We start from the raw sequence: 24,984 nt of genomic DNA, 5'->3' as shown, positions 1-24,984 counted from the left end.
AAGATAAACTCCTGATAGACTTCAGAAAACCACTGGCCTTTACTCTCTTCACAACACTTCTGACTCGGCGTAATAACAAGAATGTCCCTTACAGCACGCCTCAATTTCCCATCATAACGTGATATTCTTGTAGATTTACAATCCCGTATCCTATAGAAGAGCTAATATCCCACAAAAACTGACACAGGAAGTCAAATGCGATGGACAGGATCTTCCTCTTCCTTCCTCTACCTCAAACTGAGAGACATTTCCTGACACTTCTCTCTATGAGGAGAGACGTTCCCAATCTCACCACTCACTGAAATTATTACACCCTCACAAAAACAACGCCTGTCAAAGTATTGAGACAGAGCCAACACTGGCCTGTTTCGGATCTGGCTTGAACTCACATCACAAACAGATATTTAATCCGTGCCACATATATTCCAGCATCAGAGTCCTGAGGCTCCAGAGCAGACGGGAAACAATAAGCAGCAAACAACACAAATGCTGTTCGAGAACTTTCTGGATACTGTCTATGAACACACTAAAGTAGGGCTCAATCTAGCTGTGAAGGAACAGCAAAACAGTCAAAGCTGAAAACAGAAAAAAAATGGTTTGATCAAGATTTTCTGAGCAATTCTGAGCAATTCCAATCAAAGCCTGAATAATAGAGATACATCGCTTTACTGTGAAATTTTAAAACAACACAAAAAGCACAATATAATCAAAATCAAATGACCATATCTGAGAAATCAGTCAATACAAACCAGTGTTTGAACAACAGGAACAAACTGTAAAAAAACATGTCCATGAAGAACTTGACAAACAAAAATGGATAAATATGGGAACCTCATTTTTAAACGCTATTTAACAAATCAGAAACAAACAAACAACTGCAGGTACTAAAACCATTAGGAACTAAACAGATAACTCACTCGGTATAGTATACTGCACTACCTACAGCAGGTCTAAACATCACATCCTAAGTACATTTTAACCCTGAAGTGAATGAGCTGAGAGATGCTGATCTGATTAGAATCTGTGAAAATATCAGAATCAGTGATTGAGCGGATTGTCCTGTTTGGTGTGTGAAGTCCACTGAGAAACAAAATCAAGAAATTACCAGTTGGGAAAAATATCCTGCAGATCCACAGGAACATAACAAATCAGCTTCTGCAAGTGGATCTTAATGCAGTTCTTATGAGGTGAACACAAGAGAAGCATTTCTTTTATGTGCAACTTTATCTTCATTTAACATTATGGATTTTCCCTTCAATTATAGACTGTATTTGTTTCTCTTTTATTCATTAATGGATTTACATTTTTTAATCTGACTGTATCTGTATAATTGTTTTAGCAGTATGAATGTACAAATATCTGTGGTGTCAGTAAAGCACATTAAAACTGCGCTGCAAGACGGAGTGGAGAGTGCTTTTTCAGTATTTCAGGCTGCTGTGGATCACAACAGGGTTCGGTTACAATGACAGCTGAGGTGTCTTCAGGGCATCTGATGTCCTTGAATTATTGACAGCATGTGGCTGATTGTGTTCCTGTGAACGAGACCTTGTGCCCTCTGTGATGAATGACCCACAGGAATGACAGCAGCGAGTTTTCGGTCTGTGTATATGATCACATGGAGGGTTACACTAGACAGGGTCACTATGTCCAAAGAAAGGCAATGGAAAACTCAATGGAAATGAATGGACTAATTACAACAACTCAGACAACTGGTCACATACAAATCAAAGTGAAAATCACTTGAAATGAGGATCTGTGAGGTCTGCAACCATTATGACGCCTGTGGTGTTTACAGAGGATTTGAAGTTTAATGGTCCAAAAAAACAAAACAAACAGAGATCATTACAAATAACAGCCCAAGTTGCATAGAAATTTAACAAATCCATCAAAACTAAAAAAACTACAAGGCGACTGGTTTCTCTGAGTTGGGAGTGATTTAGACCAGTGTAGACACGCTGTCTAGCAAAATCCAGAAGAGAATTGACGTGCAGCACACAATCATAAAGCAGCTGTTTTACAAATGGCTTCAAAAACTTAGCAAATATAAAGTTTATTGTTACAAATGCAACTCTTTGAAAATCTTTCTCGTAAGAGAATCCCCAGAACTACAGCTGAAGACCACTTTTGCCAGGGTTCGAAATGATCACGCAAACACTTTTGCAGCACTTGCAAGCAAATCCTTTTCTTTTTAGACACTCTGTCAGTTTAAATCTAGATTAAAGACCCATCTCTTTAACCTGGCTTACACATAATACACTAATACACTTCTAATATCCAAATCCGTTAAAGGATTTTTAGGCTGCATTAATTAGGTAAACCTGAACCGGAACACTTCCCATAACACCCGATGTACTTGCTACATCATTAGAAGAATGGCATCTACGCTAATATTAGTCTGTTTCTCTCTTATTCCGAGGTCACCGTAGCCACCAGATCCAGTCTGTATCCAGATAAGAGGGTCACTGCAGTCACCCGGATCCAAAATGTATCCAGATCAGATGGTGGATCAGCATTAAGGACCTCTACAGCCCTGAAAGACAGCAGAGACCAGGACTAGAGCCCCAGAGACAGATCCCCTGTAAAGACCTTGTCTCAGACGGCCATCAGCAAAAGACCACGAGAGTCCTCTGCTCAATCTGACCTGTGTCGCAGCCTGGTATTATGCTGGTTTCGTCTGGTCAGGGGAGAACACTTTATTTCTGGCAATATTGTTGGCTTGACTGCACAGACACTATTAGAAGAGAGCTGAACTGGATGATGAATCACTGAATCAACAATGTACTGACTTTAGCTGAAAAACTGACTGTTTTCTAATGTCCTCTTGCATTATCAGCACACTATTTTTCTGTTTAATACCGTAAACCTGCTTTAACACAATCTGTACTGTATACAGTGCAATAAATAAAGGTGGCTTGACTTGACCTGACTTAAACATTGCAATTTCAGCAACAATAATATTTATACCAAATATAGTCAAAAACTACATTTATGATATTTCAGAGATGCGGATGGAACATGGAAACACTCACCGATGCTGGTGGGGAAGATGTCCTCGTTATTGATCTGCATCTCTATCCAGTCCATCAGCAGGTTCATGTACTTTGGAGCAGGCAGCGGCGTGGGCTTCTTGTACTTGTGCTCATCCTGCCATCGGTACTCGTATCGCTGGCCGCCTGACATCACCGGACAGCTTTTCTCCGTGCAGAACTCGCACACTGTCCCGTAGATGAGGTTGATCCGGTTGAAGAAGTCCACCAAGTGCACAGCCACCCAGTCGTTCAGATCCTCACCGTGCGGCAGCTGGACGGCTGCTTTCAGATCCACGCCCGAGTTGAGCGATGCCTGCGCCCGCTTGTGCAGATCGAAGCGCTGAGTGCCCGGCTCGAACTTACGCTTGGGCCGGAACGTCTTGTCTTTGTTAAACACTTGTTTGAGTGCGATGGACATGATGTCTAGGAGTGACAGAATGTTTGGAGGACCTTCAGTCAACAGGTGGGTGAATAAAGCACTGAGAGTCTGGAAGAGTCTGGATCCTCTGTGTTATGACATGTTCTCCTGAAAAACAAACAAGCTGCAGTTCAGAACCTGCCCGCACACGCTGATGGGCACATCCGCTCAGAACATCAGCATTCAGCTTATCTGTCTCAAACAATAAATGGGTCATTCGGCGACAAACCAATCAAATTTCAGAAACTTCCCCAGCTCAAATTTTAATTTTGCTAATATTTTTCTGAAGAAAGATAAACATGTATAGTGATGAAAACCAAGATATTAAACGGCATGAATTAATATTTACTGAGTAACACACTGTCAAAATGACGATTTTAGAGCCAGATTACACGGGTTTTAAAATGACTTTAGAAAGATGGCAGCATCATAATGTTGCTTTTACACAGAGATCAGTAAGTCTGTATTGAGGGTGGAAGAGAGCGCTGTTCATTCACTCTCCTGCCAGCACCGAGACTCGAACCTGGGACCTTCTGGTTACAAATCCAATTCTCTAACCATTAGGCCACAGCTGCCCCTAGATTCAAGTTCTTAATAATCTTTACCCGTGGAATCTTAATTTTCAAGGCCCTATATCATTAAGTTCCAGAGATACAGGAATCTCAATGCAGCTCCATGTCCAGACTGTTGAATATTACCCATAGACTATTTAGACTAACAAACACACTCAGACAAACATTTGGCAACACTTTACTGAATTTTATGTTTCTCGTGATCTTAAAAACCTATCGATCTAAAGGCACTTCTGCTTAAAAGCTTGAAATTAACTTTGTCCACAAATATGAGTAAAAGGAAGAGAGTGTTTTGATAGTCTTGTAGTGGATACTGAGATGTTCCTCCCTCAGTAGTGTGCAGAAAGCATCCCAGAGTGAGCAGAGCTGGGATCTAGACAAGCTCAAATATAAGAAAGTTTTCATTTGTTTTGATCACTACATTATTCCCATACACGTGAAAGAAAGTACAATGTATTGACTAGTACTGTAGACATAATCCTAAAAATACTATATGTGACCCTGGAGCACAAAACCAGTCTTAAGTCGCTGGGGTATATTTGTAGCAATAGCCAAAATTACATTGTATGGGTTAAAATTATAGATTTTTCTTTTATGCCAAAAATCATTATAATAATAAAAAAACATCATCCACCATGAAGATATTTTGAAAATTCCCTACCGTAAATATATCAAAACTTAATTTGTGATTAGTAATATGCATTGCTAAGAACTTCATTTGAACAACTTTAAAGATGATTTTCTCAATATTTAGATTTGTTTGCATCCTCAGATTCCAGATTTTCAAATAGTCGTATATTGGCCAAATATTGTCCTCCTAACAAACCATACATCAATGGAGAGATTATTTATTCAGCTTTTATATGATGTATAAATCTCAATTTTGAAACATTTACCCTTATGACTGGTTTTGTGCTCCAGGGTCACATATAATCCTGCAGTGCATAAATCAAGACAGCCACTGAGTGAATCGGTTGCATCTGTTTAGCTTGAGGCCAGTAGTCATGTAATGACCTCATCCTGAAAAGATTCTCCAGCAGCTCACATGCTGGCCAACAGATTTAACACCATCTAAAACAAGAGATTCAAACCAAAAGACACAGCCAGATGTCATAAGGTGTGATGTGAAGGGTTTTAAGACTTTTCAAATACACCACTGGTTGTATTGGATTTGACATCTCCGTTGCACAAATTAAATCTCATGTGGCCGCATTCCTAAACACACTCCACATCGCTCTCATGTTTGGATCAAGACTACTGTACTCATTACTGAGAGGAGCACAGGGACAGACTGTTTGACAGACATTCCCACACTTGAGCTTCATGAACTGATACTAAAAACACAGCAGAGCTCGAAGTTTCTGACTCTGAGAATCGGGTCTGTTCATTCATTCAAACAGATACAGCTCATCAAGACGACACCGTGACATTTTACAATAACAGCGAGCGGTCCATCATTAACAGTCTGACTCAATCAACACCCATTTCATGAGCTCAACAGATGTGTTCCAAACAGAAACCAATGAAAGGATTCCTTACTAAAACTCTTGAAACCAGCCTGTTAAAATGCTGTAGACACTAATGTCCCAGTGTCTGATCCTGGCCTACTTTCCACCCAAAACACAGCAGGTCCTAGAGGCACAGAAAGTGGAGGACAGAGTTGAATGAAGGGGAGGGAAAGAGTCGTTTGAGCGCGCTCTACTCTTCCATTGTGTCAGCGCAGGGATTGAAGCGCTGCTGTTTCACACAGACGTGGAGAAAGCGCAGTAAAGTCCTAAACAGCTGAAGATCAGCAGAAAGTTTTTACAGAAGAGAACATGCCGGCTGATGCTCGGTTTGCCTGTTTTCTACATGTTACGAATGAGTCAGTCCGTTTTCTAGCCAGTCAATGTTTAACTCTCATTACGTGCCCTAGTTTTCAAACAGGGCAGATAACTAACCGCACATTCTTGTGGTCTGAGTCACTGTGCAGAAAAAATAACACAATGCGCTATTAGATCTGATGTTAAGTGCTGTGGATAAAAAGTATCTGCAAACCAGTGAGTAATAAACATTGAATCTGTCTCAATCTGTAATGCAATGCAATCAAGGTGTGTTTCATCAGTTCATGCCTTCACATCTGATCAGCTTCATTAATATTGCTCAGATCTCTTCCTGATGAAAGCGCTACCAACAGATCGATGGGGTGTGTGTGTGTGTGTGTGTGTGTTTACTCTGATCAACAGGATCAAGAAAAGGAAATATAGCATAATACTATATGAAAAAGATGCTATATTAATTGTCAGTTCTGATCAGTAAAAACTTGTATTCTAGGGGAAAAAGAACAGAAAAGGTCTAAAAGTGATTCATGAAGAGGCATGTGTGAGCAGTAAAATATGAAGCCCTTTACCAACAGTATCATACGCATGTCAAAACACGCCACATTACACGAACATCACGCCACATTTTACATTGGACATCAAGCAGCGACCAGACTGTTTATCGTACAAAATTAACAAAAATGACTGTTAGTATCTTTGATTGCATATACCCAACAACACACAGATTTTACACAGTACACAGGCTGAACAAAAACATTTTAAGTTTATACTGTCATTACAGTATGAGCGTTTAGTTTCTAACCATGCTTTTTAAGTAGTTGACAGCCAATAAATAACACACTGTGGTCACACAAACCATGCATTTTCCCCTTCTGTCTGCAATTTGACCAGAAAAGGCCAGAGATCTGTTTTTGATTCGTGCCCCCCAGTTGAGAAGTGCTGGTCTATTTATCAGAGATGGCTTTTACCAGGTTCTGTGCTCTATTCATCATCTATGGTCTCAACCAGGACCAGGTTGCATAACAAAGACATCCTGGAGAGCAGGACAGGACAGGACACAACCCCCTCCTCATCTCATCTATCAGTCTGTCTTCTGTGAAACTGCTTCACTGTGGTCTCACTGCAACAAGAGTGCAGTTTTGTCCTTCAGTGTTCCTTCAGCTGATGTTCAACCCAAAGCACTCGTCTCCAGTTCTGAACTTCTTCCTCTAGTTATGAATAAACACACTAACCCTAAGGAACAAAACTCACCTGACTAAAGAAAAAGCTGCATACAAACCACGTCTACAGATTAACTCAGTGTCTTTAACTAATCAATTGAGTTCTCACATCACAAAGTTATATTTACACTTCTGCATGAGGCTAAAATGTGAATCGTTATTGTCAATACAGGTTTTATATCCGCGATGTATCTCCTGCAGCTTATAGGTAGTCATACTGCACAGAAAACATTCATCATATTAGACTTTGAAACTGGTTCTTGTGAGCAACATTTTCATTTCGTGTAAACCAGATCCCACTAACTCAACAACATCCCAAAACACCGCGAGTCTGAAACGGGAGGATGGACACAAAACACAACTAAAGAAACATCAAACATCAACCGAGTGATAATGACCCATCACACGAGAAGTTTGTGAGAATGAGAGAAAAGGTTGAGTAACACTTACCGCGACTGCTGTTCCGAATGTGCTCGTGTGGAGAGAGAGAGAGAGAGAGAGAGAGAGAGGGTGTGTGTGTGTGTGTGTGAGAGAGAGAGGGGGGGGGGGTAAGGTGTGTGTGTGTGTGTGTGTGTGGTGTGTGGCGAGAGAGAGAGAGAGAGAGATGTGTAGGGGTGTGTGTGTGTGTGTGTGTGTGTGTGTGTGTGTGTGTGTGTGTGTGTGTGTGAGAGAAGAGGGGGGGGGTAAGTGTGTGTGTGTGTGTGTGTGTGTGAGCGAGAGAGAGAGAGAGAGAGAGAGAGAGGGAGAGGGTGTGTGTGTGTGTGTGTGTGAGAGAGAGAGAGAGAGAGGGGGGTAAGTGTGTGTGTGTGTGTGTGTGTGTGAGAGAGAGAGAGAGAGAGAGAGTGGTGTGTGTGTGTGTGTGTGTGTGTGTGTGTGTGTGAGAGAGAGGGGGGGGGTATGTGTGTGTGTGAGCGAGAGAGAGAGAGAGAGAGAGAGGGAGAGGGGTGTGTGTGTGTGTGTGTGTGTGTGTGTGTGTGAGGAGGGGGGGGTAAGTGTGTGTGTGTGTCCACTGCACACACATGTAGGTGTGGTTGATGTTGATCATGTGTGTCAGGAAAAGCACAACACTCCACTGCACACACACGGTTGTGTTGTGAGAGAGAGAGAGAGGGTGTGTGTGTGTGTGAGAGAGAGAAAGAGAGAGTGTGTGTGCTCTAGAGAGAGAAAGAGAGAGTCCTGCTCTAACAAACTCAAATGCGTGTGATTTTAGTGCTGCTGCAAAAAAACCCGGCTCAGTGGCGCCATCTAGCGGTCACACAGAGATTCCCGCAGATCACATTCTGTCTCATTATTACCATTACAGTTCTCTGATCTATAATATCTTCACACAGCAATGTGTTTCCTAAGGAACGCTTTTCTTAATGAATTACAAATTGTAATGTCGTCTGCATATATAGCTAAACTGAGCTGCTTCGGTGGGGGTTCTCCAGACGAAACCAGCATGATGTGGTTTAGTTCCAGGCTGCAGCACAGGTCAGATTGAGCAGATGTATCGCCTGGTTCCCATAGTCTTGTGCTGATGGTCGTTGAGGTGAGGAGGTCTTCACTGGGGATCTGTCTCTGGGGCTCTAGTTGACATGGTCTGCGCAGACATTCAGGGCTGTGGAGGTCAACTCTAGGTCCTGATCCACCACCTGGTCTGGATATGGACTTAAACTGGGTGGCTACTGTGAACTCAACTCCTTGTTACAAATATGGTAGAACCATCACTTCTACCAAAAGACTGCTTAGTATATAATCTTCCTGTCTTGTCTCAATTCCTCAGCAAATACAATAGTTTAGAAAAACTTGATGTGATACCAGAAACTATTGACTTGTACTGAGACTGCTCTCAACAAGTCAAGTCAAGTCAAGTTACCTTTATTTATATTGCCCTTTAAACAAAACAGATTGTGTCAAAGCGACTGAACAACATTAATTAGGAAAACAGTGTGTCAATAATGCAAAATGACAGTTAAAGGCAGTTCATCATTGAATTCAGTGATGTCATCATGCAGCCCAGTTCAGTTTAAATAGTATCTGTCAACGATATCGCTGTAAATGAAGTGTCCCCAACTAAGCAAGCCAGAGGCGACAGCGGCAAGGAACCAAAACTCCATCAGTGACAGAATGGAGAAAAAAACCTTGGGAGAAACCAGGCTCAGTCGGGGGCCAGTTCTCCTCTGACCAGACGAAACCAGCAGTTCAATTCCAGGCTGCAGCAAAGTCAGATTGTGCAGAAGAATCATCTGTTTCCTGTGGTCTTGTCCCGGTGGTCCTCTGAGATAAGGTCTTTACAGGAGATCTGTCTCTGGGGCTCTAGTCCTGGTCTCCGCTGACAGAGCAGCCATCAAGTCTTAGACAGCGTTCTAGGTCATTACATGCAGAGCTTTTAGGTCCTATAATTAACACCTCTGTTTTTTCAGAATTTAGCAGTAAGAAATTACTCATCATCCAGTTTTTTATATCGACTTTGCATTCCGTTAGTTTTTCAAATTGGTATGTTTCGCTGGGCCCCAAAGAAATATAGAGCTGAGTATCATCAGCATAACAGTGAAAGCTAACACCGTGTTTCCTGATGATATCTCCCAAAGGTAACATGTAAAGCATGAAGAGTAACGGCCCTAGTACTGAGCCTTTGAGGTACTCCATACTGCACTTGTGATTGAAATGATACCTCTTCATTCACTGCTACGAACTGATGGCGGTCATATAAGTACGATTTAAACCATGCTAATGCACTTCCATTAATGCCAACAAAGTGTTCTAGTCTCTATGCAAAAGAATGTTGTGGTCAATAGTGTCGAACGCACGCAGCACTAAGATCCAGTAACACAAATAGAGAAATACAACCAAGATCAGATGATAAGAGCAGGTCATTTGTAATTCTAATGAGAGCAGTCTCAGTACTATGATACGGTCTAAATCCTTACTGGAAATCCTCACAGATACAATTGTTCTATAAGAAGGAATGTAATTGTGAGGATACTACCTTTTCTAGTATCTTGGACAGAAAAGGGAGATTTGAGATCAGTCTGGAATTAACTAATTCTCTAGGATCAAGTTTTTTTAACAAGAGGCTTAATAGCAGCCAATTTGAAGGTTTTAGGGACATATCCTAATGACAATGATGAATTAATAATAGTCAGAAGAGGATCTATGACTTCTGCAAGCACCCGCGATCTATAGCACACTGTCTGATGCGATACTGTAGCTGATGGCTGCATGGTTACAGTTTTATCTCTAATAGTATCGATCTTAGAAGTGCAGTTGTTCATAAAGTCATTACTGCTGTGCTGTTGGGAATTGTCTGCGTCTGTTGATGCTTTATATTTCATTAATTTAGCCCATTATACCATGGTGTCAGACTGTTTTCCTTAATCTTCTTTAAGTGTAAAGGAGCAACCATATCTAAACTGCTAGAAAGAAAGAGAGAGTCAATAGTTTCTGTTACACCATCAAGATTTTCTGAGCTATTGGATATGCTGAGGAATCGTACCTCAAAGTGATGATGTTACTGACCATTTCCTTGTATCGTGCATGCTGCGTATTACTGATAATAACTATATGGCTTCGCGTTATCGTCCGGGCAGAACTATTGTTCCAGCCACCAAAGACAGATTCACAAATAACCTGCCTGATTTATCTCAACTGCTCTGTGTACCCATAAATACACATGAACTAGACAAAATGACTGGCAACATGGGCACTATCTTCTCTAATACATTAGAAGCTGTTGCCCCCCCCTCAGATTGAAAAAGGTTAGAGAAAAAAACGTACTGCGCCATGGTACAACAGTAATATCCACGCTCTCAAGAAAGAAACTCGTAGTCTTGAGCGCAAATGGAGAAAAACTAACTTGGAAGTTTTTAGAATTGCGTGGAAAAAACAGTATGTCCAGCTATAGACAGGCTCTAAAAAAACTGCCAGGGCCGAGCATATCCACAAACTCATAGAAAACAACCAAAACAATCCAAGGTTTTTTATTTAGCACAGTGGCTAGATTAACAAATAACCAGACGCCACCCGATCTAAATATTCCCTCACAGTTAAATAGTAATGACTTTATGAATTTCTTCACTGATAAAAATAGATAACATCAGAAATACAATAACAAATGTAGATTCTACAGCGTCTAATACTTTAGGTTTATCAATCGCACCCAAAGATAAACTGCAGTGCTTTACAACTATAGGACAGGAAGAGCTAAATAACTTATCACTGCATCTAAACCAACAACAACATGTTTATTAGATCCTGTACCCACTAAATTACTGAAAGAGTTGTTACCTGTAGCAGATAAACCGCTTCTCAATTTATTAACTCGTCGTTATCTTTAGGTTATCTTTAGGTTAGTTTATTTCTTAAATTTTTGAAAAAGTTGTGTCTGCTCAATTGTGCTCCTCCTTGCAAAAATAAATAAATAAATAAATAAATCTCTATGAAGAATTTCAGGCGCCCACCATAGCACAGAAACTGCACTTGTTAAAATTACAAATGACTTGCTTCTTGCGTCAGAAAAACTCTATAATAACTTTTAGTTGTAAGTAATTATAATTGATTAGTTAATGATGAACTAATCACTTTACAACACACACAGTGTTATAAATAATCCATGTATCAGAAAAGACATCTGTCTACATCCTCACCAGTCAGCCGCTTACGTTTTAGTACACACTACAAAGTATTCAAAACCTGTTGTGTAAACACATGAATAAATCATTTACAAAGCTTTCTGCAGCTCCTAATCTAAAGTGTAAACTACTCATCAGTTGTAGATTAGGAGATGCAGAAAGCTTTGTAAATGATTTATTCATGTGTTTACACAACAGGTTTTGAATACTTTGTAGTGTGTACTGCACTGTAAGGGCTCATTGGTGAGGGTGATCCCCAGGTTTGATTAGGATTGGAGGTAAACTCGTCAGGAAACTGGATCTCGCGAGCCAGATTTGAGGATCACTGGTGTAGACAGATGTCTTTTCTGACACACATGGAGTATTTTAACGCTGTGAGATAATAGTACAATGTTGACATTTCAATGAATTATAAGTGATTAATAATATCTTAACTAGTAACATATTAACCATCTACTACAGATCTGTTTGATTATTTCATGATATGCTATTTTTTAAGATAACCTGTGACAGATTGGTAAATAGTTTGCATATTACGTAATCATTTGTGAATGTATAGTCATGTTTTGTAAATGATTAGTTAATTAACATCTAATCACTTGTAAATGATTTATAACTCAATCTACAAAAACACAGTAGATAAAAATATGAACAAACCACTTATTAATCATTTATGAACAGGTGTTTTGTAAATGATTAGTTCATCATTAAGCAAGTTATAAATGCCTTACAACTGAACGTTATTAGAAAGTGTTACCAATGAAACTTCTAAATTATCAAAGCTAACAAAGTGTATGAAAAATGTAAAAGATTGGATGACCAATAATTTACCAGGTCAAGAAAATATGATCATATTACCCCAATACTACAGTCTCTGCACTGGCTACCTATTAAGTTCCGTATCAGTTACAAAATATTATTACTTACTTATAAGGCCCTTAATGGCTTAGCTCCTGCGCACCTAACTAGTCTCCTACCACGCTACAACCCATCACGCACCCTAAGGTCACAAAACACTGGACTTTTGATAGTACCTAGGATAGCAAAGTCCACTAAAGGAGGTAGAACTTTTTTCACATTTGGCTCCCAAAACTCTGGAATAGCCTTCCTGATAATGTTCGGGGCTCAGACACACTCTCTCTGTTTAAATCTAGATTAAAAACACACCTCTTTGGCCAAGCATTCAAATAATGCACCTCATAACCATGTACTGCAGTTATATCTGATCAAATGTGCATTATTATTCTTTAGCTTGGGTTAAACTAATTAATTTTACTTGGCTGGAACAGCAGCTACGCTAATTATGTCTCTATTTGTTTCTCTGTAACTAGGATTTCCACAAGCTCCAGTCTGGATCCAGAACACCTGAGAAGAGAAGATGCCAGCCCCTCAGAGGACCTCAGATGACGCTAACCCAGAGACAACATACAGAACTAACACATTCTGCTATAAGTGTGATTGCATCATATAATAATTGCTGTAAATAGTGTTAATCGTCTGTTTGTTTACGTCTTTAACTGTATTTTACCATACATGTATGCCATATGTACATTCACTGACAGTCATCACTGATAAGCTACTACTAAATATATTGTAGAAACTTAATTTTCTATAAAGCTGCTTTGCAACAATTAGTATCATGAAAAGCGCTATACAAATAAACTTAAACTTGAACTTAATGTTATTTCAACAAACATTACTTCAAACTAATTATACTTGAAACCACTTTTTTTCACTTTTTTTTCTTTAAAATAATTATTATAACTACTAATAATAATTATTATCATTATGCAAGTAAAGAATGTGACAATGATTACAAGTGCCAAATACAAAATCAAATGGACAAACAAACATATAAACTGATAGCTAACATTTAAAGATAATCCTGATAACTCCTGTATATGTATTCTTGTAAGTGTTGGTGTGTGTGTGTGTGTGTGTGTGTGTGTGGGAGTAAGCATTCAAATCATTGAGTATCTAACAGATTTATAACAGATAAAACAAGTGTCTCTATATCACCGTATGCTGTGTATGCTCTTCTGTATCATCTGCACCTCAAGGATGTGCTGTTTCTAGGTGTATTTAGCTTTGATTTGAAATAAAAAAAAAAAGGGCATCCTTGTGGCACGGATGATACAGAAGAGCATACACAGCATACAGTGATATAGAGAGACACAGAGGAGACTGTTGACAAAGGAACTATTGAATAAAGTCGTTATTTTTGTTTTCTTTGCTTACAAAAAAGTGTTCCCGTCGCTTCATATAACCCAGATTGCACGTCTGATGGCAGATGGAGTATTCTGACGATGACTTTCATACTTTCCTGGACCTTGACACTTTTATTTATTTGGCAGTCTATGGGACAGGCACAGGCCTCCCGGTTTTCATCCAAAATAAAAGAGCTTTTACGGGTTTGGAACGACATGGAGGTAAGTGATTAATGACAACATTTTCATTTTGGGGTGGAGTATCCCTTTAAGTGTGAGTGCTATACGTGTGTCCGTACAGGACAGTAATAAACCGAGACATTCAGGAAACCTGACGACACAAACTCAGGTCAAGAATGAGAGCGTTGTATTGACAGTCAAACACATGAACATCTGCACTGTGACTGTAAGGCAACAATGAGTTTTTCCCAGCAAAAATATATTTTTACCCATATATGGCTTACATTGATTCCACAATTATTACCGTTTTGTAAATAATAAATGAACAAGCAAAGGGTGAGAAAACGACAACAAACAGCTCAAAGCCCTTTGATATGTGACTCTACGGCTACTGAAAATGTGTTTAGTGAAGTCTGGTCATCGTAGTACATTAATCAAATCAAAATAAACTAGTCAGTATTAACTCTAGAGGTTTAATTTAGAAAAAAACCCATTTAATAACAGAACAAACACTGATCTGCTACCATTTCAACAAATCATAATGAGACCCTGATTTACTGAAGTGTTTGTCACGGAGTCAGCGTCGCTCCAGTCTCTCGTGCACCGAGGCTCATCTGGCATCCAAGTGCACAAACTATTTTCACAAGTGCTAAAGAGTTTAGTTTCTCTGACCGAAGCAGACGTATTCAGACGCTGCAAACGGACGAATGATCACACCTGAATCCTCTCACACAGTTATTGCATGTTGAGTTAGTTCAGCTCTGAAGCAGACGATCATTCTGTGTAACCAAAGTCCATCTGAACCCGCTTCAGTCAAAGAGAAACGTCTTACGTTCACACACATTCAGAACACAAGTCATGATGTATATCCCCCAAAGGAGACGCTAGAACCACTTTAAAACCGTGACTCTCTGTTGCTCGACTTCCTTCACGACGCACCGATGGTCTCTATTCCTTTCAGGACGTCGTAGATCTCTTTGGGCAGGATGACGTAGCTTTCTCCCAGCGCCGCGTCCTTGCCGGGCTTCTGGACCTCGCTCATGGCTCGGAAGCGCTCCAGCTGCCTCTCCTGCCTCCGGCACTTCTGCTGCACCGTCTTCAGTCTCTTGCGCAGCTTCTCCAGCTGTTCCTGCAGCTGCTCGATGCGTCTCTTCTGCTGCACCGTGTCCTCCACCGTGTAGTTGTGGTCGCAGGAGACGAAGGCGCTGGTGTGGAGGTCCGGGCCGGGCTCCGGCAGCGCTGTGGACGGGCAGAGCTCTGCTTCAGACGGACGCACCGCCGGCGTCTCTTCAGCGTCAGACAGCGGGAGACTCAGAGAAAAGTCCATGTCTGGGCTGAAGGTTTCCTCCAGAGACGCTGCCTGTGAACAACGGAGGGCAAATTATGTTCTTTTTTTCTCAGCAAATGTGCTTATGAGGGGATTTATAGGGCTCATGTGATGGGAAATCAAAGGCTGTGTCCCGAATGGAGCGCTTGAAGAAGACTTGCGCTTGCAGCATTTGGGACAGGGCCGTGTTTACCTGATCTTTGGAGAAATGAGAGTTTGAAATTATGAAAAAACATTCTGTAACTTTCAGACACACCTTGTTCTCAGTCATAAAAGAGCTGAGTGTTTTGTGATCCAAATACTCAAACCACATTTAGTGTTTAAGTTTCAAATGCATCCTGGACAAAAGCTCATCTTTACACTTTACCAGTTGAGAATGAGGTTACTGGGTCAGTTTACCCAAGAAATAAACTTTTGGACATTTACTTGTAAGACTTACTTTATGCTGTGCTTGGCAGCCGTTTTTCCTTGAAAGTGGGAAACTTAACGCTATCAAGCTCCAAAAATGACAAAAAGCTTTTGTTTATGAGACAGACCCAATGGAACCAATGGCATTTGGCAATACGGACGTCAAATAAGAGCAATGAGTCTGAATATCCGCCAGAAGAGACAGCTTTACTTCATTCCCCCATTAATCGTATGATTTCAGGAAACTGTAGATATACAGTACTGGGCACGAGTGCTATGGATTACTTTAATAATCCTGAGCTAGACACCCTCATTTTACATGTATAGAGGTTAGCCAATCATAACTGAGGTCAAATGCATATAAACAAATAGTAGGGCTGAACGATTAAATGCATTTGCGATAATATCGCGATATGAACAAACGCGGTTTTTCAATAGCAGAGACGGTGATTACACTCGGTCACGTGACACGCGAGAGTAAAGAGGTGTGTTCGGCTGGACTTACATCAAACTGGTCCGCTCTCTTTGTAGCTCTCACAGTACTTTGATGTCACGAACCGATCGATCTAATCAGCGCTGTCTAAGCAGTCTTCAGAAGAAGCATCAAGTCGGCACGCTACAGTGTTGCCAAGTCCACGGTTTGGGGAACCCCTCCGTAAAACGTGTATTTTACCGCCTGGAATACCGGTGGACCCCCCTCGAAACGCGATTGGGCTAGTTTTGTCTTGAAAACCTGGCAACCCTGGCACACTACACGCGGAAATGTTTGAAAGCGCATATAATATGAACGTACTTCAAAAGACAGATGCTGCTCATTCAGAAGCTAAATGCAGAAAATATGACGAGGCATATCTTGCTCTCGCTTCACTCACTGTGTCTGTACCAGACGAGCCGCAACAGCTCTACTGGACACTGGACGCGAGGAAGCGACTGTTGCAAATAATTTAACTTTGTGTCAGTACGTCATAAATAGAGCAAGTCAGTACGTCATAAATAGAGTTTAATGTCGGGTTTTGTCGCGCCGCATCCAGTGAAGTGTGCTGTATTTTGCGGCTCGTGTCCGGTGTATACACGGTGTTTAATGTCGCTGGTGAGGAGGAAAGCCTGTGTGTGTCCTGCGCCTTTAGCGGACAGCATGAAACACACAATAAATAAATAAATAACAGAGAGAATCAGAATAATATAACAGTTATTCTCTCTATGCTATTTTCAATGTTTCAAGTGATGCAGGTGTTTTTTTCACTAATTCCATCGTAACATAGACCTGGCCTACAAAAAATAACATTTCTGTTTAATCTCTCTAATATTGTGTTGGTCATACTATACAATGATTTTAAGCTCGTCTTTGTTGAATAATACAGAACATGAAGAGTTTAAAAAAATTATTGCTTGCATATTAAAATTGCAATCGCAATATTGGTAAAAGAAAAAAAAAAATCGCAATAAGATTATTTTCCAAAATCGTTCAGCCCTACTAGTTAGTTATAATGGTTAGTCAGAAGGATAACTACAGCATGTGGTAAGGGTCAGGGATAGGCAAAAAATATGTAATGCAATTAAATGTTAATCTTCTGCTGAACTGGGAAGGGAAAAAATACAGAATAATCCAAAAAAAAAAAAAAGTACTTTTTTTTTTTTTTTTTTTACATTTTAACACCCCAAAACACAAGAGGAACAGAAGTAAACGCGGTTTGACTTCACGTCACCTGCACCTGTAGTTTGCTGGAGGTGAAGAGCGAGGGCACGGCGTTGTCCTTCAGCACGCGGTTGTTGCACTCGCGTTTGAAGCAGTCTCTGGTGAAGTGCTGAGAGCAGATGTTGCTGTACTTGGTGGGTTTGAAGTTCCTTCTCTTCATAGCGGCCACCCACCTCCCACAGACGTCCGGCCGCGCCAGAGGAAACCTGCGCCAGGAACAACACGAAATCACTAATGACCTCAGAATGGATCCATTCGGATCATCACCAAATCAACTATTACCCCGAGTGTACGAGCAAGTGAAAATCTGCATCAGTGGAGGAAGACTAACATACACATGCTGTACAAACAACACACGGAGAACAATTCATGCACAGGAAATACAACATATACTTTTATAAAACATACAGAATTAAGACAGAGCTAACCGTGTCTGTTTGATGAGATATCCAACACTACTCAACCTTCAGTACTGTTTTTCAGTGTAGTCTAAGTAAATATTTTATCATTTCCTCCTGTATGACTTTCACAAAAGAAGATATTCTGAAGAATGATGGGAAGCACAGAGACACGGAGAACAACAACACAACACTGAGACATTTCTCCAAATATCTTCCTTTCTTTTCCACAGAAGAAAGTCATACAGGCTTGAGGAAGTCGACCATGACAGCTGATGTTTTCTGGAAAACAACTTAGTCTGCTGTGAAGGTGAAAGAAGACTGCTAGTCGACTAAAGTTAACCAAACCGAACAAACCGAGACCAGCGAAAACAGAACAGACTCGGTCTAAACACACACACATCAGCACACGGAGCACGCGATCCAAACACACACACACGGAGCACGCGGAGGAGAGCAGCTCACTTATGGAAGGAGATGTTTTTGTCTTTGTGGTATCTGTTTTTGCATCCGTACGCCGAGCAGGACTGAACCATGTTTCCCTGCGATCTGAAATCTGCTGATCAGGAATAATGTTCGCTCTCGCTCTTCTGTGCGCTTCTCATTGCTGGCCGCAGGCTTCAGGCTCGACGCTGAGAGTTTCGCAGAGAACCACGGCTCGCTCCCGCAGGCGGCGCTCATTCACCGCATGCACTTCTCACCGTGGCCTCTGCCTTCCTGCAGACGTTTGGACTGCAAATGTTGTAATCTTTTACAAATATGAAGTGCAGTACCTAACACGCACAGGCAAATCGCTATGAAGTCGTTTGTAAACACGCATGAGCGGTGCTCGCGGTCGACTGTGATTGAGCGATCCTGAGCAGCGCGGAGAAAAGTAACAGGCATCAGGTGACCGCGTGCAGCAGTCCGGACGGTCATTTACATCAGACCACTGGCGTCCGCCTGCTTTATACACAGCCAGGAGTTCAACAAGGCATTTAGAGTTTGAAATAAGATCGTTATTATTTAGACCATCTTACTTGACACATTTGAGCGGAAGTACGGGCCCCCAAGCACCACCCCTTTCATGTGTATCGCCTCACGCGTATTTCCGTTCAGCGTGAGAATCCCTCAGATCTGATTGGCTGTTCATGCTGCTACATAATGACTTCTTCTTCTTCTTGTTTAATGGCGAATAACTCCTTAGTAGCATCATCGCCACCTACTATACCTACTGTCAAGTAAACTTGCATAGGTGATGAGTCCCAATCTAGACAGCCACACCTCTTCTTTCCTATCTCTTCCCTCACAATTTATCCTCCCTACTGTCTTTGTGATCTCCCTGTGCTCCTGTTATCCCATCTAATTTGCCATTTATTCATTCATTACCATAAAACCCAACAAAAACACACCATCCCTGTAGTCACTTTAACATCCACCTCCATCTTATCAGCAACTTCATTACCAGATACCCCAACAAAAATACACCATTATTCCAGCCTCTTTCAGTCTGTATAAAGATAGAAAACACTTCCATTGATAAATCTTCTCTGTCTTGTTCAGCCCACCCTAGTCCTGTTATATAGCTGTTAACTGTTATACAGATAAATCATCTGGCAAGTTCACACTAATTCATACTTTAAATGTTGGAATATAGACACCTACTCCAACCGTGTGACTAACAGGATGCTTAGATCCATCCGTAAATATTTGTATTGTTGAATAAAATGTATTATTTAGAATAGCATTAGTCTCCTTTCTGATGAATTCACCTTTGGGCTTGTCTAGTAAGCTCAAGTCTACGAGTGGTTCAGGGACTCTCATCAGTGAGAGGAAGAGCTTATTGTCCACGCCGTACTCTACTCTTCCATCCAAAACTACATCCTCCATCATACGAATATTCCCAGCACTCCTCCAGTACTTTACGAGTGAGAAGAGTACGTACTGATTGTTGAGGATTCACCCAGTATGTCATTGTCACTTGTGTCCTTCTAAGTTCAAGAGGCATCTCGCACATTTCTGCCCCAGCTACAGAGGATGTTTTAATTGCTCCACAACATATTCCTAATGCTCTGGACTGTATGATGTCTAATTTTTTCAAGTAAAGATTTGGTTGCTGACCATAATATAAAATGCATCCGTAGTCAAAGCAGGAACGAATCAGTGCTTAATACATCGGGGACATATTCCCGTACCACATAACTGATGAAACCTAGCTTCATCTTTACTGGTAAATTGCTGTCTTCAAAGTGTATCAACACAGAGAGACCATCACATTTTTATTATCTTTCCATATCATCAGTCTTTTGACCGAAGCAACTTTTCCTCCGATCAAGTTTTCTTTTCCTTCCTCCATAGTTACATTCGAGGGCGCTCCTGAAATCACCCTCTCCTCCTCAAACACACTTCAGCACAGCTTACTTTACCACCAGCCAGGGATTTTAGTTTTAGTATCTTTGCTCTCTGAATTTCATCTTTACACTGGATCAAAACTCTTCCATGTTCAGACATCTTGCCCCTTCCACTGATCCTATTTCTTTTTCTAGCGCTTTTGAATGTTTCACAGGATGTATATACTGTTCTGTTTGTTTGACAAATGATCATGACTTTTTCTTCATTACTTGTTATAACCCTTCTCCCTAATTTTACTCTTCACCCATGTTATTTCCCTGTTTTGTTTTATTATATCGTACTTCATGGAATTCCATTTCTTGGGGGAGTTAGGGGGATTTTGTCCACACTAAATGAGAGCACACATTATTTTCCCACTTTATTTTATTATTTAACACACAGTGCTTTAACAAGTCATGTTTATTTTCTTTTGTCATCGTTCATGCAGCGCCGGACATGGACAGATTTGCTGATACATAAAACATGTAACGTACAGGAATTCCTCGAGGTTATTGCTGTTACAGCGGCAGCCAACTTAACCCCATTTTAACATGGATTTCTATAGAGACTGGAACACAAGATTATACAAACAGAAGTTAGAATCCATCATGGCGGGGCTCACCGGTTACTCAGGAAAAAGGGTGATAGTGAGTCAATGGAAAAAATCTCAGAGTCACATACAGATTGTGACCATTATAAATGTTTCTGCAGGACAGGAGAGCCCCGTCTTTCTCTCACCTGTGTGAAGATGAACTCCATCATTATGGCACATAGCTTTGTTCGGGAGGCAGACACACTCTTGCAGTTTAAATGTAGAGTAAAGACCCATCTCTTTAACCTGGCTTACACATAACATACTAATACACTTCTAATATCCAAATCCGTTAAAGGATTTTTAGGCTGCATTAATTAGGTAAACCGGAACCGGGAACACTTCCCATAACACCCGATGTACTTGCTACATCATTAGAAGAATGGCATCTACGCTCATATTAGTCTGTTTCTCTCTTATTCTGAGGTCACCGTAGCCACCAGATCCAGTCTGTATCCAAGTCAGAGGGTCACTGCAGTCACCGGGATCCAGTACGTATCCAGCCCAGATGGTGGATCAGCACCTAGAAAGGACCTCTACAGCCCTGAAAGCGGAGACCAGGACTAGAGCCCCAGAGACAGACCCCCTGTAAAGACCTTGTCTCAGACGACCACCGGGAGAACACCACAGGAAACAGATGATTCTTCTGCACAATCTGACTTTGCTGCAGCCTGGAATTGAACTGCTGGTTTCGTCTGGTCAGAGGAGAACTGGCCCCCAACTGAGCCTGGTTTCTCCCAAGGTTTTTTCTCCATTCTGTCACTGATGGAGTTTTGGTTCCTCTGCCTTGCTTAGTTGAGGACACTTGACTGACTGCACAGACACTATTGGAAGAGAGCTGAACTGGATGATGACATCACTGAATCATCAATGAACTGACTTTAACTGGAAAAGTGTTTACTATTGTCCTCTTGCGTTATTGACACACTCTGTATTGAATAAAGCGCTATATAAATAAAGGTGACGTAACACTGGGCTTATATTGCCAAATATATATGTACCACTTGTTTTCAGACCCTTCATTAATTTGCATGCCATCAATATTTTGGCTAACTTTGTAGCCTTAAAGTGATATTTCAGCCAAAAATGAAAATTCTCTCATCATGTCATCTGAGATTTGTAGAAAAATACATAAAAAATTTGAAGGGGAAAAGAAACGTTGCATATAAGTGGGTAAAATAAGGCAGAAGTTAATTTTGTCAGCTTTGTTGCTATGTATCGCTTTGAAATACTTTCTGAGGAGACTCAGTCTCTCTCGCTGGTGTTTTGTATTTTTCTTCCTGTAATTTATTAGAAATGTTTCACTGTATCTGACTGAAAATGAAATCCTAATCTTTAGATTTGTGACTGGAGAGCGCAGATGTTTTTCTGAGAGGTGCAGCTTCATTCTGAACATCATTTGGGTTGAGAGTGTGAACCGCTCCAGCATTACTCAATCATCTGTTGTGTTGTGCTTTATTATGTGCAGAGGTGCATCATACGGTACATGGTGGGTCTGTGTTTGTGGTGTAAACAGGAAAAAGAGATGCACACTAGAACAGGAAACCTGTGAGTTGTGATGCATGTGACAGATAGCAGATGCTTTGTTTACTCACAAGGAACGAGTGTGAGACGTGCAACAAACACACACTACACCTGCGTCTGACTGATTTCTGCTGCTTCAGTGAAAACGCCTAGAGAGGTATGTCAGCTTTTACACTGATGAAACAACCTGGTTTACAGTCAGAAGTATTTCAGCTGTTTATTTCAGTGCTTTGACACAGATGTGTGTTTGTCACAATGGCAATTCAGTTTAATGCTCTCTCTCTCTCTCTCTCTGTCACATGAATGAAAAAGTCATTCCGTTTGTCTCATTACTATAATATGGGCATCCTGTTTCATCAAAAAGGTGGTTCAGATAAGAAAATTAACTTTAAGCCAGAGTCGTCAATGAGTAGCTTTGTCTCTTTATTTACATGCTGTATTTCTGTCCAAGCCTTTTACACACTCTACTAACTTAAAAGACATCATTATGAGAGTAAATATTCATTATGATGAATGATATGAGCGACTGATAAAATGTCAGTGGTGTGTTGGCACCATGAGAGGGCAGTAAAGCATCACAAAAGCCTCTTTTCCTCCCTAGTTTCGATCTGTAGGCCTGCTCAAACCCAGTCCAGATTACAGGTTCTGCTTCATGACACCACAGGACAGGAACGCTTAATATGGAATGGATTAGACTGGTTCTAGAACTTATAGCTCAGTAAATGTATATTTCATTTAAAACATGCTGGAAATAGAGCACTAAAGTCAAGCACAACCTAGTCAAAGAAATGACAATTTAACCCCCATCCAAAATTCATGACACACTTGTATCTGAAGTCTCCCGCAGGCATAAACACACTCAGGAAACCGGTTTCTTTCCAAGTACTTCTTTGGCGGCACCAGTTTTAATCTGAACTAAAAATGTACTAAGTCTCCAAATCCACATGGTTTGAAATCAAAGTGTGGAAATTAGGACGCTTGGCTTCTCACCGGGACTATTTCAGTGTCTCATATATTCACATGTCTCTATTGACATCTAATTACAGTAATACCCACCTACACCAGGAATTACAGCAGAAAAGGCTTTCAAATGGCAGCTATTACTGTCAGCCGCTGGAGCAGAGCTTGGCCGTGTTGGTGTGCAGATACGAGCAGTTCTCAGAAAGCTGCTGGGGAAGCGGAGGCCCATCTGTCTGAGATATCATGGGCTGATTCTGCTGCCGTCGCTGTCTTCAGTTAGAATAAGCTCTGCATGAAGCAGAAGGGAATATCAGCTTGTCTCATGGTGTTTTGGGTCTTTATCAAATCTATGCTGAAGTTGCGATGCATGAGCGCCTGCGATGCACACGAATGTGGTTTGATTGATTGGCCCGTGGCCATGGAGATGCTGCTGCTGGGATCCAGAAGCGCGTTTGACAGAACGCCCACGTCCTTTAAACTGCTTCTCAAGACGCACACTGATCGCAGATCCTCAGTAGGAATTGTGTCGAGATAAAACAGATCTCGGGGGCTTTCTAGCTTGTGTCAGCTGCATTTGATTCGAAGACATTTTACAAACCAATGTTATTATATTAACCTCAAGGTTTATGTATTCTTCAGATTCTCCATCCTGTGCACCTCATTTCAAGAGATTGTCTCCTATTTAGTTTAAGAGATATCTAGATTTCTGCATTTTTCATTAGGAAATATGAAACGCTGCATCTGTAAGGCAGTTCCTAAGCGGTTTGGAGTGGTTTTAGCATATTGGCTACGCAGTTGCTAGGGTGTTCTGGATTGTTGCTAGGTAGGTGCCTCTCTGTAGGAAGGTTTACAGGCACTAATTAATCAAATCTGTCTTCTGTTTATATGAACCTCAAATGCTGCAATCTGATTCACATTTTCATTTACATGTGCCTTACATGCATTCAGTGCATACACAGCGTTCAGAACTGGAGAAAATGTGAAAATTGTAGTTTTTGCCTTGATGACATATATAGAAATAAAGCTGATAAATGACAAAACGATTTTAAACAAAGATTTAGTAAATATTCAACCTCCTCCACTGACCAGTTCATAAGACTGTACATCAATTTTGGCTGAGAAATTACCCCCCAAAGATCATTTAATGTCATTATGGTGTGTAAAAGCATTGAGTTGACATTACAAAAAGGAGCTTTAAAAATAAATATTTGGATTCAACGTCAGCAAGTAAATGTGCAAAACCTTATTGTCTAATAGTGACATCACTGTCAGTAGTGTCTAATAGTGCTCCAGAGCCGTATGTGAGGATAAGCGTATCCCATCATTCATCATGTTCAGGAACTCACAGGCCCCAAAATCATAAGATGTAGAGGAAAGCTTTGCAGTATATGCGCACTAGTTTATTGCAAGTATTAGAAGTTATGCAAAGTATTAATACACAAAATGTGTGTAAATAAATCTCTGTAAAAAAACAAAAAAACAATCTTTACATCACTCTGTGGTAGATGCCTCTCACTGGATTATCAACAGTTCTACACATACTTGTGGTCTTCACAAACACTTGAACACTTTGGCCAAATACAGGAAATACAACACGTAAGAAGACAAGTGGTCAAATGCAAAGACCGCAGGTGTGGGTATTAGGACGGA

General features: G+C 40.8%; 2 protein-coding genes across 5 annotated transcripts in view; both read right to left on the bottom strand.

The window, feature by feature from the left end:
* Nucleotides 1-24,984, bottom strand: part of LOC109096568 (MOB kinase activator 3B) — a 182,595-nt gene that overhangs the window by 7,607 nt on the left and 150,004 nt on the right. Inside the window, exons 1-2 of one of the 3 annotated variants that reach the window (XM_019110172.2) lie at nt 7,510-7,608; nt 3,030-3,555 (exon numbers count right to left, since the gene is read on the bottom strand). In XM_019110172.2, coding sequence (XP_018965717.1) covers nt 3,030-3,447 — 418 coding nt within the window. In that variant the 5' untranslated portion in view covers nt 3,448-3,555; nt 7,510-7,608. Of the gene's footprint in view, nt 1-3,029; nt 3,556-6,807; nt 6,929-7,509; nt 7,609-24,984 lie in introns of those variants that run through there. The other 2 variants (XM_042751340.1, XM_042751335.1) reach the window with 2 other exon arrangements.
* Nucleotides 14,225-18,895, bottom strand: LOC122142012 (THAP domain-containing protein 1-like). Of its 2 annotated transcripts, none has more exons than XM_042751325.1 (3): nt 18,354-18,895; nt 17,501-17,696; nt 14,225-15,419 (listed from the first exon to the last, which is right to left on the bottom strand). In XM_042751325.1, the coding sequence occupies exons 1-3, from the start codon at nt 18,422-18,424 to the stop codon at nt 14,988-14,990; spliced, it is 699 nt and encodes a 232-aa protein (XP_042607259.1). In that variant the 5' UTR covers nt 18,425-18,895; the 3' UTR covers nt 14,225-14,987. The 2 variants fall into 2 exon arrangements, with proteins under 2 accessions (XP_042607259.1, XP_042607261.1); XM_042751327.1 differs by having other exon boundaries at nt 17,507-17,696; nt 18,354-18,894.

Source organism: Cyprinus carpio, chromosome A5 (assembly GCF_018340385.1).
Source record: "Cyprinus carpio isolate SPL01 chromosome A5, ASM1834038v1, whole genome shotgun sequence".
Lineage (NCBI taxonomy): Eukaryota > Metazoa > Chordata > Actinopteri > Cypriniformes > Cyprinidae > Cyprinus > Cyprinus carpio.
The sequence above is the reverse complement of the archived record's forward strand: the minus strand, read 5'-3'. Positions and strand labels throughout refer to the sequence as shown.